Source organism: Pungitius pungitius, chromosome 14 (genome assembly GCF_949316345.1).
Source record: "Pungitius pungitius chromosome 14, fPunPun2.1, whole genome shotgun sequence".
Taxonomy (NCBI): domain Eukaryota; kingdom Metazoa; phylum Chordata; class Actinopteri; order Perciformes; family Gasterosteidae; genus Pungitius; species Pungitius pungitius.
The window spans coordinates 12,722,021-12,739,293 of NC_084913.1; the positions used below are offsets into that span (position 1 = coordinate 12,722,021).

General features: G+C 44.3%; 2 protein-coding genes across 3 annotated transcripts; both read right to left on the reverse strand.

Moving 5' to 3' along the window:
• Window positions 1-35: 35 nt before the first annotated feature.
• foxo3a (forkhead box O3A) lies at window positions 36-8,915 on the reverse strand. The gene is made up of 2 exons (XM_037487435.2): window positions 7,423-8,915; window positions 36-3,167 (listed from the first exon to the last, which is right to left on the reverse strand). The coding sequence occupies exons 1-2, from the start codon at window positions 8,029-8,031 to the stop codon at window positions 1,869-1,871; spliced, it is 1,908 nt and encodes a 635-aa protein (XP_037343332.2). The 5' UTR covers window positions 8,032-8,915; the 3' UTR covers window positions 36-1,868.
• Window positions 8,916-9,312: 397 nt separating this feature from the next.
• Window positions 9,313-16,567, reverse strand: afg1la (AFG1 like ATPase a). 2 transcript variants are annotated; one of them, XM_037487436.2, is made up of 13 exons: window positions 16,407-16,567; window positions 15,942-16,126; window positions 15,375-15,426; window positions 15,187-15,288; window positions 12,792-12,922; window positions 12,580-12,679; window positions 12,133-12,191; window positions 11,958-12,040; window positions 11,790-11,860; window positions 11,581-11,681; window positions 11,029-11,169; window positions 10,845-10,955; window positions 9,313-10,076 (listed from the first exon to the last, which is right to left on the reverse strand). In XM_037487436.2, the coding sequence occupies exons 1-13, from the start codon at window positions 16,534-16,536 to the stop codon at window positions 9,939-9,941; spliced, it is 1,404 nt and encodes a 467-aa protein (XP_037343333.2). In that variant the 5' UTR covers window positions 16,537-16,567; the 3' UTR covers window positions 9,313-9,938. The 2 variants fall into 2 exon arrangements, with proteins under 2 accessions (XP_037343333.2, XP_037343334.2); XM_037487437.2 differs by having other exon boundaries at window positions 16,391-16,528.
• Window positions 16,568-17,273: the final 706 nt, after the last annotated feature.

A 17,273-nucleotide genomic window follows, 5' to 3' on the forward strand; every position in this document is an offset into this window, starting at 1 on the left:
GAGACAGAAATAAAACGTAGGCAGATCAAACCAAATCCAGATTTTCAGTGGTTCTTTAAGCTTTATTTACATGCACCATCTGATACAGTCAAGATAGGAAATGGAATTACAACTAGGTGTCTTGTTTTTGTAGGAACCATAAGAATAAAGTGAGTGAAGGTTGGCAGTGACAGTTACTCATTGTAAATGTTAAAAAAAAGAAAATGGAGCTTCAAGTTGGTATAAAATCATCCATTTGAAGCTAGAAAAAAAATGATATTTGGAAGCACCATCGTGCAGAAATTGTGCAAAAAACAGAAGAAAAGCAAATGAGTTTCAATATTTCTGTGACATTTGGATTTTCTCAAACTCAAAGGAAGACACCATTTTAGGCTTAATAAAAATAAAAAGACCATAAAACAAATGTGCTGTTACACAGCTCTACCGCATGTCGTATGGAGAAAAAGAACTGCACAAAATGTTTACATGTGGAAAAGAAAAACACAATAAAAATAATCTGTGACAGTTTCCAGCTGCTATAAGTTCAGCCTGCCGTTCCTACAAAACTGTGCTGATGTTGATTTGGTTTGCCCTTACAGCACTGGTCCCTATTATCTATACACTATCCTCTTATTTCCACTTAATTAAATGCAGAAATATTTTGGCAATATATAAACAATGTGGTTGTTCCTTTCTCAAATGGCATAATGGTTCCAAGATCCTACAGAACCTCCCCGTATAGAGGTGGCAACACTATTTGACCCAGCACCTGCTTTAGTGCTGATAACAAAAGGGGGGGCTACAGATGCTGCTCAATCTGCAGCCACACCCTGCTATCTTCTTATTTATAGCACCAAGAACTCCTTCAAATGAACAAACATCAAAATGCTGTCGAGCCTCTAAGGTGATTACTTTCAAACCAGATCGCACGTGTTCACTGATGTAAATGGTGTCCACTAGAACTACCTCATGTTTCCTACTGTACAAGGTTCTTAATTCTGTCCTAAACTCAGTTTACAGAGCACTTCCAATATTGCAGTAAGTGAAAGAGGAGGAGGAGGAGGAAGAGGAGGAGATCGGCCAAAAGGGATCTGCAGCAGAAACACCTTATCATCAAGACTTCAGTAATGCACCTCGTCTGAGGAAACAGAATTCACAGTTATGTCACTAAAATCACAGGATAAAATAAACCTTACGTACAACAACCACACAATGTAGATCAGTTCACATCTTCAAACATAAACCTCTGTCAATCCATATTTGGTGCTTTTGCATCAATGGGGGGGGGGGGGATTCGTTAACATTTAGCCTGGCAAAGAAACAATAAAATAAAATAAAAAAGAGCTAGTCAAGTATCCTCCACTAGAACGTAATAATGTAACATTCTCTGCAGCTTTTTCTGTAAACAGGCCATCACCCACAACAGGATGACAGCTGGTTTGGCAAAATTGTTTCAGGTTTTCGGTACGAAAGGGTGTGAAAGATGAGAAAGCCGGCTGAAGACATACTTCATCCTCAGCATCATGTACCACTTTGTGATACTGCACGAGTGATTCCCTGAGACTAACACGAGTGGATGCTTTTCAAATAGCGTTAACAAAATGTCCTGCACTTCCAGTCAATACTGTTGTTCACAGCGCTCAGGCATTGATCTTTTTAAAAGATTTTTTTTTTTTTTTGTCCCTCCTCTGAAGACACCATTGTGTGTCTCGGACACTTAACATACAGTATCTAACTGAATGCCTCACATTAGGAATACCGGGGGAAACAGAGAATACTACTCGGATACACTTGTGCAGACTTTCTTCCTTCTAGTTGCTCGACACGAGACAATGAACCCCAATTTACATTTTACCCCCCCCCCCCCCGACCTATCTGCACCCAGCTCCTCAGCTCGGGACCCAGCTGTTAGGGGAGGTCTGTTTGGAGCTGGAGAAGCTCCCCGACTTCCTGTTGGCGTTCTGGGCGGAGGCGAGGCAGGAGTCGAAGCTGAGGTCCAGGCAGTCGGCCTCCATCAGCTCGTTGCGGATGATGGAGTCCATGTCGCACTCGAGGCTGCCGTTGAACACGTCCAGGTCCAGGTCCACGGAGAAGCGATCCTGGCCGGGCAAACCGGAGCCGAGCTGCATCGAGTCGCTCTTGCCGGGAGACTTGAGGAGCGGCAGCTTGGCCGCGGCGGCGCCCTTGTCCGGGGTCGTCAAGCCAGCCTGCCAACCGGGCCCCGGGGGGCCTGGGGCCTCCCCGGCGCCGGCGTGGCTCCCCGCCGCGTGTTCCTTGCGGAGCAGCATGGCGTTGCGGCGGGAGTTCTGCAGGGCGATGGCGGCGCTGGCCTGCGACATCAGCGGGTCGGACTGGGTGAGCATCACGTTGCTGTGGCCGTGCGAGTCCAGGCTCAGCAGGTCCTGCAGCGCCTGGTGGTCGCCGAAGTGCGAGATGCAGGAGAAGGTGGTCTGCTTGTTCTCCTGGATGGTCTGCATGGGCGACTGGCGCAGGCTGGTGATGGACGGCGGGCTGAAGAGGGGGTTCCCCAGACCGCCCCCCGAGCAGCTGAAGGCGAACACCGAGCCGCCCTGGGCCTCGTCGCCGCCGCCGCCCTCCTCCTCCTCCTCCTCCCCGGGGGGGGGCTGCTGGGACGCCGTCAGGCTGATGTTGTCCAATAGGTCGTCCATCAGGTTGTCGGAGAGCCCGTCGTTGAGGTTCATGGTGCCCGCCAGGTCGGAGAGCCCCGTGGGCCCCGTGGACGGGGACATGCTGCTGGGGCTGGAGTACAGCATCGGGGACAGGGGCGAGTCGTCATCGCCCACCTCGTCCAGCTCCAGGTTGGCCAGGATGGGGGACAGGCGGCCGCTGAGCGTGCTGGCGTTGGAGTTGGTCCGGGAGCGGAAGTCCGTCCAGGCGTCCAGCTCGTCGCTGCTGCGGGAGGTGGGACTTCCTGTCCACTTGGAGAGGCTGGAGGAGCTCTCCGAGCTGCCTTCCTGAGCTGCCTGCAGCGAGGCTTTCTTCTTGTTGGCGCGTCCTCGGGCCCCTTTGATGTACTTGCTGTTGTCCATGGATACGGCGCGGCGCCGGGGAGCCTTGCCTCCTTTGCCGCCTTCTGGGTTGACCATCCACCAGGAGCTCTTCCCCGTCCCTTCATTCTGGACTTTCACAAAGCGACTATGGAGGGACAGGTTGTGTCGGATGGAATTCTGCAAAAGAAAAAAAAAGAAAAATGAAATGTTTGTTTAATAAACGTTCTCCCTAAAGAGCTAATTCACACTAATCCAAGGAGGGCAACTGAACAAGAGTTTGGAGAATTGACCTTGGAAACAGTTCCTGTAAAAACATTCTAAAACCAAAAAGTACATTTGGTGCTTTTCATCAAACTTCCTCGGCAGATGAATTTTGCACTAAATAAACTTTCAATTAACAAAATGAACAAATTCCAAAATTTGAAATTCAAAAAATGTAACATCTACAACTCAATGAAAATGGAGCAACTGCTGAGGAAGATCATGTGACCAGAAGAGCTATTGAAAGGAGCTTTCCTTTTTTACTACTAAACGACTTTTATTTTCCAAGGTATCAACAAATAACTTTGTCAGCAATTATATAGATAATATAGATATGATAAACAAAACTACCAAATTGAAAAAAATCAAAAGGTAAAATATAATAATAAAAGATCAAATAAAACAAAACACAGTCTGTAGGTCCACGTTTCGGATGAAATTATTTGTGGTCCCAAAGATAATTTTCTGTTTCATGACGCCTCAATGGTTAAGTATATTTTGGGGCTAAGTTTTCTAAAACTAAAGACTAAATCCAACACTGTGGGCGTCCCACAACAGAAGAAAGAGGATTTTGATGCCAACTGGAATAGCAAACAACACTGCACAGACTGAACACTTCTCCTTTGCACCTCAGACTGTGACCCATTTCTGCCTCTAAATGGTTTACAGGATTTCCCCCGAGATGCTATGGACAAAATTAAACAGCTGGACCCTGCTGGCGACCGGCATCAAGTCCCCCCGCAGTAACACAGGCCGAAATCTCTGCAGTCCAAAGGCTAAATGCATTGGGAGGGGGTCCAGCGTAAAGCTCTTAAGCTTGAATTAACTTGAGTGAACCAAGGTCGGATTTAAAGCCATCTCTCACAAGATGAAACTAATCAGTCAAGAAGCTCAACCCAACATTCACTATGTGGATCATATATTTCCCTCCAGCTTTGTGACTGCGGTGAGATCAGAGGAGCAAAGAGTCAATGAGCCACCGACCGACCGACGCTCTCAAGACAACTAAAGGATCAACTGCAAACACTTTGATCACTTACAACAACAAAGCCCATGTGACTCAGAAATAACACCTCAGTTACTACACTGCTATTTTTCTGTCTCATTTACACCCACCACGAGACCTCCCAATTAGCTTAAAGAACTGACCAAAACAATAAAGCAGTCGGTTTCTGTTATTTTGTTACCGTTAGAAAATCCAGAGAAAAGAGCAAAACAAAAGGAAACTCAGTACTTTGCATCTTCCCTCCACTGTGGACTGTGGACATCTTTAAGGAGATGGTTCTGTGTGGTAAATATGAAGCGACAGCAAGCAGCCGATTGGCTGAGCACAAAGAAAAGGCTTTCCTTGCTTTATCCAGCATTTTAAAGCCCACCCAACAAAAACGTGTACAGAAAAAGCTCTAGAAAAGGACACATTGTGAACAGAATAAAGCTGGTTGTTCCCCACAAGTTTGTTTAAACCAGCTACGGGTTATTTGTACGTTTTGAGACTATTCCTTTAACACGCACTGTAGTTTTGGGTGAATGTTGCTCAAACACGTTACAGAATCCATGCTGAGCATTTCCAGCAGCAGGAAGGTGGATTTGGGTCAAACGCAATACAAGACCCACGTTTACAACCTGAAGGATGGTTGATTATTAAAAAGATAAATCTCTGATTGTATGATGAACAGTTCCAAGATGACAGCGCAGATATTAAAACAGACAAAGTGCTCTTAATTAATTAATATTAACTATGTTTGACAACAGTCATCCCTCATAACGTCCACACTTTTAGGACCACGTTGACTCCCTCAAATTCTAGATATATTTCCACCGGACACCTTTCTGAACGCACCAGGTGGAATGTGAACAGATGGTTTCATGTTGTCTTTACAAGTAGGAAGGGTTGCACTGAACATGTGAACTAAAAAAGCAGTTTCATTATCAAATACAGTTTTTCAGAATCTCAGTATCACAAAATCAATGGAAACATTTGTCTCCCCATCGACAAAGAGATCATTTTCAGAGAGAACAGGTGGAAACTACAAGAGAAACATATAGAGAAAAATACGAAGCCGTTTTCTTCATAACGCGTTTAAAATTAAATATCTCGTTATAACTTTATTTCTTCATTTAATATCTTTTGGGTTTGAATTGTGTAACAATCAGGCAAAATTTGCCCATGGACGTTTTCCTGAAGAAGGCCTCACCTGGTACCTGATCTCACTTGTGCCAACGCAGCATGAACAGCTTTGGTCTGAAAATGCTCAAATTGATGCACCATCTTTTAGAAACTCAGTTGACACAGTAGAAGCACCACGTTTAGTCAAACTAAATCTTTCTTTCAACTGGACCTCTACGTGTTCATCAGTGTAAATGTGACGAAACAGCAGCTAAACATCTAAAACCACCTTCAACTGCACAAAGGCTGGAAAACATCACAGGAAAGCTGGATCTGAATACGTTATGAAACACGGGTGATGCTTTTACTGCGTCCACCTTCTGTGTACAGGTAGTTAAAGGTCGCCATAAGCATACAACAGACCTCCTGTGTTCTGGAGAGTAAACGATGTCAAAGCTAAAGATGGCGAGCCCGGCCTCCGAAACGAAACAACCAGGGGGACATTAAATGCACCTTCAAAGCTGCGGCGACGTGATACATTTTGCACAAGTAGATGCAGTCGGCGCCATGCAGCGTTTAAAAAGACATCACAAAGAGCTACTACGCCCCCCCCCCCCCCCCCCACCCCACGCAGGCACAGCAGCTCTGAGCAGGCCTCGCTGGGGGCGGGACTGGAGCGACGCCAGTTTAGCCAGAGCCAGATCCGAAGAGAAACACTGAGCTCCTCTCACGCCGCTACACACTGACCTACATCATTTATAGTCAGCTGATTGATGCATGTGCCCGAACCCACGCGAAAAGGACAGTGTGGCACTAAGCAGAGGGGGGCGAGGGGGGGGCCTCTGGCTGCTCGTCTGTGTGTATTTTTATTTGGATTCACAACGGCGAGGAGATTGGACCTCGTGTTGGAGCTGCACACAAAGGTCCTCATTGAATCCGGGGTGAAGAAGTGCAGCAGGATTTACGACCTCAGTCCCCACGCGCAACGCAACGCAACCCGTCATCAAGAGGACCACCTTTTTTAGGCTGCTCGCTGAACATCACGGCGACAACGCACCTCCGAGGAAACGCTGGTGTCAGCAGGAACCCCAACATTAACCCTTTCCTCTGAGAGAACGATGTCGGCCCCACAAACAGATCTGGTTTCCACTTCATAACATTTCACAGATGCTTGATGACACACACGTGTGTGTGTGTGTGCAGCTGATTAAATTAAGATTTCTCACTTTCACATCCCACACGGCTTCTTTCATCTTCTATATTTCACATCATACAGTGAAAGGTATTTTCATCCCCCAAATGACGCGGATTACCAGTCATCATGTAGCAAGCATCCAAAACACGATGAAAACGGACTGCCACTCATCTCCCGCATTAACAAAGCAGCCGATGCTGTGCAGACTAAATGTGTCATTAGCATCCATGCATGCTTATGCTTTATTACTGCCAACAAGCGTGGCACGTCATGCAGGGCGTTAAAGCACAATCTTGCCCCTTACTGTGGTTTGTCCACTAAGAAACTCACTGGAAATGCGCCTGCATCCCACAACCTACAGTTGTGCAGGATTACAAACCTATTCCCAGAGTTCGCAACCCCCCCATGCCATCTAAATCCTGCAAAGCTCAAAGCTTTCACCGGACTTGATTCCATGACAGATGAATTGGTTTTCCAGGCCAAACTAATCCTCAAAAACCAAACCGAAGCCCCTCTGCTGCAGTGGGTCCGAAAGTGAAATCAACTTTGCATTGGCTGTCTCGAGCCTCCACTTTCAGAGCCACGGTCTCGTTGGTGCGCTCGGAATTTGGGTTTCAGGCTCAGAACTAATGGCGCGTGTCGGTTGAGGCACACTTTACTACCTGTGTGTCTCAGGGAGTCGCACGTTGCCCATTTACACACATACCAAATTCACCCTGGGTGTCTGCACCTAAACCTGTGTTGGCCACTTCCTCCTCCTACTCCTCCTCCTCCTCCTCCTCCTCCTCCTCCCACTTGAACCGTTTCAGTGTGCACCATGTGTCTTTACATGACCACAGAGGGGCCTTTGTTATGACGTCATCGCTCACCTTCCAGCCAGCGGAGCTATTGCTGTCGCCTTTGTCCTTGAAATATGGCACAGAGCGCACCATCCAGTCATAGATCTGGGACAAGGTCAGCCTCTTCTCGGGGGAGCTCTCGATGGCCTGCGTAATGAGGTCTGCATAGGAGTAGTTGCCCCAGGCGTTCCTGCGGGCGGAGGACTTCCTCAGCTGCTGGGAGGCGGAGCCGCCCAGAGCCGCCGCAGGGGTCTGCGCCGAGGAGGGCGAACCGTCGGCGGCCTCCTCCTTGCGGGCACCGCGCTGGACCTCCACGGGCTGGGAGACTGAGCCGCTGGGAGACACGCGAGACCCAGCACCAGCAATATAATCATCATCATCATCATCACCACCACCACCATCACCACCACGGCCGCCGACTTTCTGAGCGTCGCCGCTCTGCGCGCCGCCACCCTCGTGCTCGTCGTCATCCTCTTCCTCGGGGATTACGTCAGTGTCATTTGTTCCGGGCTTGTCCGCGCCGGACTCCGGACGGGGCAGCGGCCAAGTGCAGGACCGCGGCCGCTTCTGAGGCTCGAAATCCGGATCGATCTCCACGGCGGAGGGGGACTCGTCGCCGCGGCGCGGCGCCTCAGCCATGTTAATCGCAATATGTCGGTCGCTGCACAAAGGGTTCTAAAATCACTCGGGTCGCATTCCATCAATGTTGCGTGCACGGTTTCAGAAACGGTTCAATTACCATGCACGGTATGCAAATGTTTAAAGCACGTGTCCGTCCGTGCGTCCTCCCGCGGGGCGTCTATCCGCAGCACACGCAGCTCGTTGCATTGGAATTTGCGCGAAATGCGAGTTAAAAGAGTGAAAGAGTCGGCGGGCAGTCTTCCTCTGCGAAACGTGCATGCCCAAAGGGGGGAGAGGAGAACGCGCTGGCCTAATGCCTCCACATCGGCGTCATCGCTCCGTACCAAGCTGCCATCTTGACCGTTTCCCCGTCCCAAGTTCTTTATCATCCGCGCGGAGAGCTGCCAGTCCACGGACCGTCACGGCGGTGATTGCTTCCTCCAAGGCAGAGTGGGGGGGCGGAGTGGTGGTTGTGGTGGTGGGGGCTACTGGAGATATCCGCCCTAGCCCCAAAACCATAGCGATGCCTTCCCGCTGTACACGTCTGCGGCTTCCTCCGTGTGGCCAGCAGCAGCCTGCGAACGCGCTCCATTCAATCTGCTGCAGACGAGCCCGAGCTCAACAGCGCGCGCACGCGCACACGCCCACCCATACAACACCGGAGTTTAAAGTGACAGTGTGGAGATGTCCGCAGGCCAGTGACGTCACTGGGCACTGTGTGTGCGCGCGCGCGTGCATGCGTTTGTATAATGTGAGGACTTGAAGACGACAGGAGAGCTGGAGTGGTCTCCTGTTATTTGACGTAAATAATACATGAATCAAGCAGATGGAAAAAATACCCTCGCTGTGTTTGTTTGAAATATCGGAGACCAAGAAGATTTTGTGCAACAGCAGCTCCAAAGGTCTGTTCATCTGTCACATCGTTAAAATAAAACAATACATTTTCCTTCAAAATGATCAACCATGAGCCTTTTTCTTCCCAAAGGCTGTATGTATAATATTTTTTGGGCTAAATAAATCAAATGAACACACCCAAACAGATTTACAATGAAATAAATACATAACGTAATGCACATTGAAAGGCATTATACCATCGAACACAAAGCGCTTTACTAAGGTCATATGTTTTTGGTTCCTACACAAAATAAAGCAGATTCCACTAAAATAAATAATACGGTTCTTTTTTTTTTGGTGAACTCTGAAGATGGTTCACACTTTCACATCTGACACTTCTTTGTGTTTGTAAATGTGGGTATTAATGAGTCTAAATGAAGAAAATAATCATGGAAAAAGGCAAACTCAACCGACCAACACGCAAACCATTGTTTGCTTCATTTATGAAGGTGAGACATAATGTGGTGCGTTATATACAAACTAAAACGCTCCCATTGATACAAGTTGTGTTTCCTTTTCATCCACCGGATGAAAATGCTGATAACTGGAGTGAAATGGAGTGAAATGGAATTGTTCGGTATCACGTGAAACGTTCTACTAAATCATCAGAAATAAACCTCTGATCGATCTGCTGCTGCTGTGCTGAGGCTTGAATGAGAATCATAAACAACTCACTGAGATGAATTACATTTTCAAAAGACACAAGATTAAAACGTCCCATAAATCTTCATAAAAGTCCTTTCCCACAGATTTATATAAGTAAATCATTTTGGACCTCTATATAAAACAAAGTTAAAAGCAATATGACACCCTGATAATTTATATTAAAAATAATCCGCAAAGTGCAAAATCACTTTAAAGTAATAAAAGGCCATAAGATTTCAATAAATATTCCCCGTACAACATTTGCACACATACTGTTGAGCAGTCCTACTGGGTTTGTGCTGCATAAGGTGAGTAGTGTTCATTGCTTTTGGCAGCGAGTAGTACAGTTCATGAAGGTCGTGTAACACGGTCCACTTTTCCAAATGTTACACCTTTGATTTAGCGCTTCGGTCTCCTTCCAACCAATACTCCTCGGTCTGCATCTCTGTGAGGCGGGAAACTGTCCTCTGGAAGGCAAACATCTCCTCTTCCCCACTGAAGATGGACAGACTGCTGGCTTCATCCTGTTAATGAACAGTTCAGAGTTACTTCCTCAAAACCATCACACGGTTCTTTAGTAGTTTACATTGGACAGAAAAATCCCTTAGAATCTACACAAATATTTACTCAGTATCTTTACTGTTTAAATCTTTGCTGTGTTTGGATCATCTTACATCTTTAGGCTTTAAATGTTTACACCAACCACTCCTTGGCACGATAATGTTTAACTATTTAGTTTTACATGCAATTCATGTTTTTTCTGACGGTCCTTTATTTATTCTGATCTTGAAGAAACATTTGTTTTAAATATAAAATTCTGGGGAGTTTTATGCTGTTAAGAGAAATATAACAGGAAATGAGGGGACAGATATGCAACAAAAGTACGCTAGGAAATCAGTGGTCAACCTTCCTTTAGAAAAACAACAAATTTACATGCCGCTATAGTATCAACAAATTGTCACTTGATTGTATAAAACATATGTTTGTTTTCCTGTTTGTCGGTTTAGTTATCTAGCAAGATATGACAAAAGTCCAGAGATTTCTATGAAATTTGGGGTAAAGAAAAATCTGTGAATTCATGTTTTTCTTAATTGACAGAAAACATTTTGGATCATTTCTCTTTAAGCCAAACCAAACTGAGATGTAAATGACGCAAATACTGATCTTCATCATTAGAACCCGTACATTTAGAGGAGGTTTTACTTGACATGTATAAGACAGACTTAGTTTCAGCCGTGACAGATTAATCATCTACTTTACGGTTTAAAGTCCCCACCCAACAGCGCGCTCACCCTCTTCAGCCCCAGATCGTCCATCAGAATGTGGCTCTCGTCATGACCGTGCTCACCATTGTGCACAAAAATATCATCCAGTGGATGATCTGCAACAATCACCACCCGCACCTTAAGAGAGATACAGTTATCCAACAAGTGGCGATTGGGTGAAGAACGAGCGTGGATGTAAACAGCTGTTTACCTTGTGGTCGTAGAGGGCGTCCACCAGCGTTATGAGCCGCCTGGCCTGAGTTTTCTTGTTGAGCGTCAGTAGAGGAATGTGTCGAATAAAGACGGTGTCAAACAGCCTCGACATCTCCAGGTAGTCACTGGCCCCCAACGGCTGAAACATGAACATTCAAACTGTGCACGTCGGATGGACAAAGGAGGCTACGGTTCCTCAGCGAGGTTTGTATTTCCTACGTTTTAATAAAGCCACACTATGTTTGAAAATGCTTGCTTTCTAGAAACCTGTAGCTTTATGTCTCTGTTTGTGTTTATTTCTCAATTTCTTTGTTTTTCTTCTGTGCTGAAGAGCCACTCGTGAGTGAAGTCAATTAAAAGCACAAACAGCGACTGTTCAACCCACTTTAACTTTAAGTCCATATCAAGTTCTCAGCCTAGAGAAAATAGAACAAAAGATTTCAGAATAAGCCAAGATTGATTAACATTTAGAGATTCATTTCCAAAATTGTGCCATTGTAGCCATGTATTTTTATGAATCTGAAATAATAAAAAAAAGAGAGAGACTTACTCTGTCACACAGCTCCTCAAACGTGCAGTCTGCAATGGTCCCACAAGCTTTGTCCAGACGGACTTTCCTATTGTTAACATTCAGAATTCTTGGTCGTGTTACTGTGGAGAGAAACAGGAGGATTGACGAGAGTCATTCATGTGCTAATAAATATAGAGTGACGAACAACGTCACATTTCAGCCGTAGAATTATGTTGTACGTTACTTACTGTCATTCTGCTTAAAAGCCAGCTCATCAAACATCTTGTCAAGCGTTGCTTCGACATCAGGCTCACTGGAGCTGCAGTAGATGTAAACATTGAAGATACAAATCGTGCATACAACAGATCAAAGTAGAGCTCACAATGACTGACTCTTTTACTTTATAGGTTTCTCACAGGAAGTAGAGTTTTCCAGCAGACGGTCTGTTCCTCCGGCGGTAATCTATCCCAGAATCCAGGCGGAGAGTTTGGCAATATTTCTGAATGTGAAAGACAAACCATTAACAACAGGTGCATTTCATTTTTTTAAAATAAAAATAAATGAATTAAAATCAGATTTTTCTCTCCTTACTTGCAACACGGCAATAAACGGCACAAAGTTGACTCTCTGCAGTCCGTTTTTATACAAGTCTGAGGAATTGAAGAAATATATTGAATTGAAGAGAAGACATGTCTGTCAAATAAAACAGTTGTCTCATTAAAAAGAAAATATTGTCAACAATTTTGATGACTTATTCAGTTTCTCCTCCAAAATGAACACTGGAAAATCTGCTGAAATAGTCAATAGACTCCTTTCACATTGCCATTTTACAGGTACACCCTTCTTTGAAGTGGGTTCTTGCAATAAACAGCACCCCGTTTTGAGCCGATAAATACTTCTGAATTATGGAGATTCATTTTTTCCAAGAATGAAGGCCAGATGGAGCCTGATTTGCTGAGTGTGAAATGGGCTAAAGACAAGAAGCAAGAACAGTATTCATCCAGACAGAAAACATATTCAGGAGATGTGGTTACTTACCTTCAGGAGGACGATTAGATGTGGCCACAACAACAACACCCTTCAGAAACAGATTCTCAAAGAGCTGCTTGAGAATCATGGCATCAGCGATATCAGTCACCTGACATGTGTGTTACAAATGCATTACAGTTGGATAAACTGGAAAAACGCTATTGATGCTAAAGGTTACATTCACACAAAAATAAATACTGTCAGACTTTAAAGACAATTACCTGAAACTCATCAAAGCACAGAACACAGGCCTCTTCACTGATCTCCTCTGCAACTGGAGCAATGGGGTCATAGGATTTGGCCATTTTACCCACTTTCCTCTTTGGCATGCTCTGTTTCAGTCGATGGATCCCTAAAAAAACAGAGGGAAACCATGAGTCCTGACTCAATTGTGTAAGTACAAAATACAAATGAAAACACATGAAGACCAGGCGCAGCTGAACCAAAGCTGACAAACTAAAAAAAACACACCTCCCATACAACTTTTAATATATATGTAGCATCTCTACTGTTAAGACAGGGAGAAAAGGAAATGAAGAAAGTCATTTTTTAAAACACACACACACACACACAAACACAGCACATGGCCGCAACTCAATGCATTTAGGCATGTAGACGTGGTGAAGACAACTTGCTGAAGTTCAGACCGAGCATCAGAATGGGGAAGAAAGGGGATTTAACGTGGCAGGGTTGCCGGTGCCAGGCTGGTCTGAGTGTGCAGCAGTTGTGTGGACAAAACCTCCTCGTTGATGTGAGAGGTCAGAGGAGAATGGGCCTGCTGGTTGGAGATGATAGAATGGCAACAGTAACTCAAATAACCACTCGTTACGACCAAGGGATGCAGAACAGCATCTCTGAACGCACAAAACCAGGAACCTTGAAGAAGACGGGCTGCAGCAGCAGAAAACCACACCGGGGGCCTCTTCTGTCTGCTGACAACAGGAAACTGAGACTGAGACGCACAGGCTCACCAAAGTTGGACAATAGAAGATTGAAAAGTACGTTGCCTGGTCTGAGGAGTCTCGATTTCAGCTGAACATTCAGAAGGAAGGGTCATCATTTGGCTTAAACAACATGAGAGCATGGACCCATCCTGCCTTGTAACGGCTCAGGCTGCTGCTGGTGTGGGGGATATTTTCTTTGGGCCCCTTAGTACCAACTGAGCGTTGTTTAAATGCTGCACCCTACCTGAGTAATGTTTCTGACCACGCCCCTCCCATTATGTCCACAGTGTACCATCTTCTGATGGCTACTTCCAGCAGGATGATTCACCACGTCACAAAGCTTATGTCATCTCAAACTGGTTCCTTGAACATGACAATGTTTCACATCTCACTCCAAGAGAGCACCTTTGGGATGTGGTGGTACAAGAGATCCACATCATAGATCTGCGTGACTGTTAGCTGACCATAGCTGGTGGCCTGTGTATATTGGTTTTCCGTGTTTTGCAGACAGCCCGGCAGACGGCTAAATTGAGGGTCCACCCCGATTGGGTGCGCAATCAGAGCCAGGTCCCTTTAAAAAGCCTTAGAAGACATCATTCAGGGGATCGTGCAGGGAAAGAGCCATTTGGCTGTTTGGCTTCCACCAGCCTCGGAGTGAGAGTCTGAGACCTGTTGCTGGAGGCCTTTGTTTTTGACTTTGTTTTTTTGCCACAGAGATTTTAGGAGTTCATTAAAGAATAATAAATTCTTGATTATTGTTTTCCCTTTACGTGTTGTCTGCTACTTTCCATCTCATTGTTTTTGTTACGTTGCCTGACCCTAGCAGTGATGTTATCGTGTCAATATGGACCATAATCTGTGAGGAATGTTTCCTACACAGGCCGTTCTGAAGCCAAAGGGGGGGGGGGTAAGACTTTTACTTGACCCATATAAAGTGCTTTGTCAGCAGCATGATGCAGATACACACAACAACATGAAAGCAGTGCATTAAACGAACAAAACCAAAAGGTAGTGGCAACAACAGGAAATATAAGCTTAGATCAGCAACCACAGCACTGCCTTGCTCTGCAGACTTTGAATACATCGCATAGAGAGGAATTCATCTCACACTCAAGCCTGAAATATGTTGAGACCCGCTACAAACTGAGTTTTCAATAAGGAAGCCCAGTGTCAAAGCTGCAAACTAACTTGCACTGAGCTGTTGGTTCATTAGGTCGTGACCGCTGACAAGTGATTTCATTAATCCATGAATGAATGACAAGAAGCGGGCCAAAACACAGCTTCACCTTATGGTGGCTGCCATTCACAGGGATTTAAATTAACTTTTATTTGCAATAAATGTCATGATTTTTAAAACCTGCTCAATGATGACAAAAAATAAGAAATGCAACAGGGTGTGTGTTGATATTTTCCCTCCCCATTAGGAACAAAGGTCATTCACACCAAATATTTACCAAGAGGCAAGAGATGTGTTTATGGAAATCTGGTTCACTGACAATGTGGAGGAAAAGTACATTCTGGCGTCACCCCGTCCATCTTGAACCTATTCATTCATTCATACATTTCTTTGTGGCTTCACTCAATAGCTGGAGGAATAATTGCCCTCTTGTGGCTGTTTTGAGTAAATAAAGTCAATTTACACCGAGCATAGAAATAAAAAGAGTATACTCACTTTTATGCACGTCCAACATGAAGCCGTGGAAATGAACCCTCTTTTTTTTTTCAGTCTCAACGTATGAATAAAACATGTCCATCACCATCGTTTTTCCTGTGCCTGAAACGACAAAATAGAGCATGTGACTTAACGGGAGTACAAGGATACTCTATTTATTCGTCACTATGGATTCCCATCTCTCTTACCAACATCACTGTAGATATAGTAACCTTTCGGAGCCTTTGGATTTTGGAAAAACTGAAAGAAAAAAAAAAAACAAGCAGGTTCTGGAGTTAAAAAGGGACCACAAAAAAAATAAAAGTCAAAATCAGAATAGACAGCAGCTAATTTTCATGAATTAACAGAGGAAATGAATAAAGTTGAATGTAGAGTGGTTGTGGATACATTTAGTAAATATATTTGTCTAATGAGCAGCTTATGAACAAAGAAAGATCGTGACACACCTACACTGTTGTGAAGGTTTATATAAGCGTATGCACGGGTAGTAAGATAAGGATATGATCAAATAGATCAATATTAGTTTTAAGGTTACAAATAAAAACAAGAGATACTGAGGTTGAACTTTTTCCAAACTCAGAGGCAGTAAATAAATAAAATAAAAAATTATCTTCAGCTTCACTGCAACTTGGCAGAGATAAATGTCTCTATAACTCTACTCGACTATAATCTCCTCTGCCCTACGCAGCACTAAAACACAAGATAAATGGTAAAAGATGAAAAACATTGGCAATCACAGCGTTGTGTTTCTCTACCTTTGAGAAGAAAGATGTCGGTGTGTTGCTGTACCCTCGCAGGGTTTTGTGGAGCTGGTCCAGGGTCTGCATCACGGCTCTCTGGTGCTCATCCTCCCGCAGAGTCCCGTCCCGGATCAGCCCGCTGTAGTGATCCAGGGGCCCGTGGAACCCGGCGGGTGTCGCGCCGCTGTCCCCCGAGTAAGCTTTAAGGTGACATCATAAGTAACGTTAGTTCACTGTTGACTCAGTTCTGTGTATCTGCACGTGACAGCTAACAGTTCCGGTTACAGTTGATGCAATAATGGGAATGTAAGTACATTTTTATATTAATACAATACCAGGTTGACTTTAAGAGAATACCTCATATAATTTGTTTATTACCAGTAGGTTAGAGCTTGGTCGGGTTTTCAGTAAAAACTAGACCACCGGTTTACTCCTTCAACTCTATCACTACAGACACAACTCACCAAAAACTTGTCTCACCTCGTCTGCAGGCTTCCGTCAAAGATGTTAGCAGATTTCTGGAAGAATATTTCTCTGTCGAAACCAACTTAAAGCCCAGTAAAGCTGAGGGTGACATCTTCAGAAACAGCGGTATGTTGCACACCGCCATCTTGGATTGAAGTGTTTAAACTTTATTAACACACACACAGCGAACAGAAGCGCGGATCCATGTCGGCCAGCAAGGGGCGGAAGTTCATTCAAACCGAGGAGGAATACAATCACAGATTTTCGGAGGCTATTTTTCGTATCATCGGTCAGACTGTAACACAGATGCAAATTGTATTTTCGTCCCAGCTTGTGGGGATTTGCTACCTTTTAGACAATTTTAAACTGAATATCTGTTTCACGGACAGAGCTGCGTGAATTGTTAAAGGCATATTTCTTTTTTAATATTTCTATAAAAAAATAGATCATCAACACACACACACACACACAGTCACTACAGGTAATCTGACATAATATAGTTATGAATATACCCACTAGTATTGTATCCCCACGTATCTTTTGCTGTAAATTCGCTTGTTTTTTCTGTAAGTTCGCTTGTTTAAATTATATATATATATATATATATATATATATATATATATATATATATATATATATATATATATATATATATATATATTTATAGTTGCAACTAAACCATATATATTTTTCATTTTAGCTTATTTTGCCCATTATTTTCTTGAGCTAAATATTTAGCATTCACCTTACTGTTGTTGCCAATGAAGGTTAATTTAAGTATTAGAATAATGAAAAAATATCTTGGGGATATAATAAACTAAATATTTTTTATTTAACGATTTGATTATTTTCTTGAACGCTACACGTTTGCGAGTCAAATAT

What these genes read in the sequence shown, in the direction of transcription:
- foxo3a (XM_037487435.2), bottom strand. Translation starts at nt 8,031, where the DNA reads ATGGCTGAGGCGCCGCGCCGCGGCGACGAGTCCCCCTCCGCCGTGGAG. An exon ending in ATAGCTCCGCTGGCTGGAAG is followed by an intron (nt 3,168 to 7,422) that starts GTGAGCGATGAC and finishes TTTCTTTTGCAG; the next exon opens with AATTCCATCCGACACAACCT.
- afg1la (XM_037487436.2), bottom strand. Translation starts at nt 16,536, where the DNA reads ATGGCGGTGTGCAACATACCGCTGTTTCTGAAGATGTCACCCTCAGCT. An exon ending in GACGGAAGCCTGCAGACGAG is followed by an intron (nt 16,127 to 16,406) that starts GTGAGACAAGTT and finishes GTCACCTTAAAG; the next exon opens with CTTACTCGGGGGACAGCGGC. An exon ending in ACGCCCTCTACGACCACAAG is followed by an intron (nt 10,956 to 11,028) that starts GTAAACAGCTGT and finishes ATCTCTCTTAAG; the next exon opens with GTGCGGGTGGTGATTGTTGC.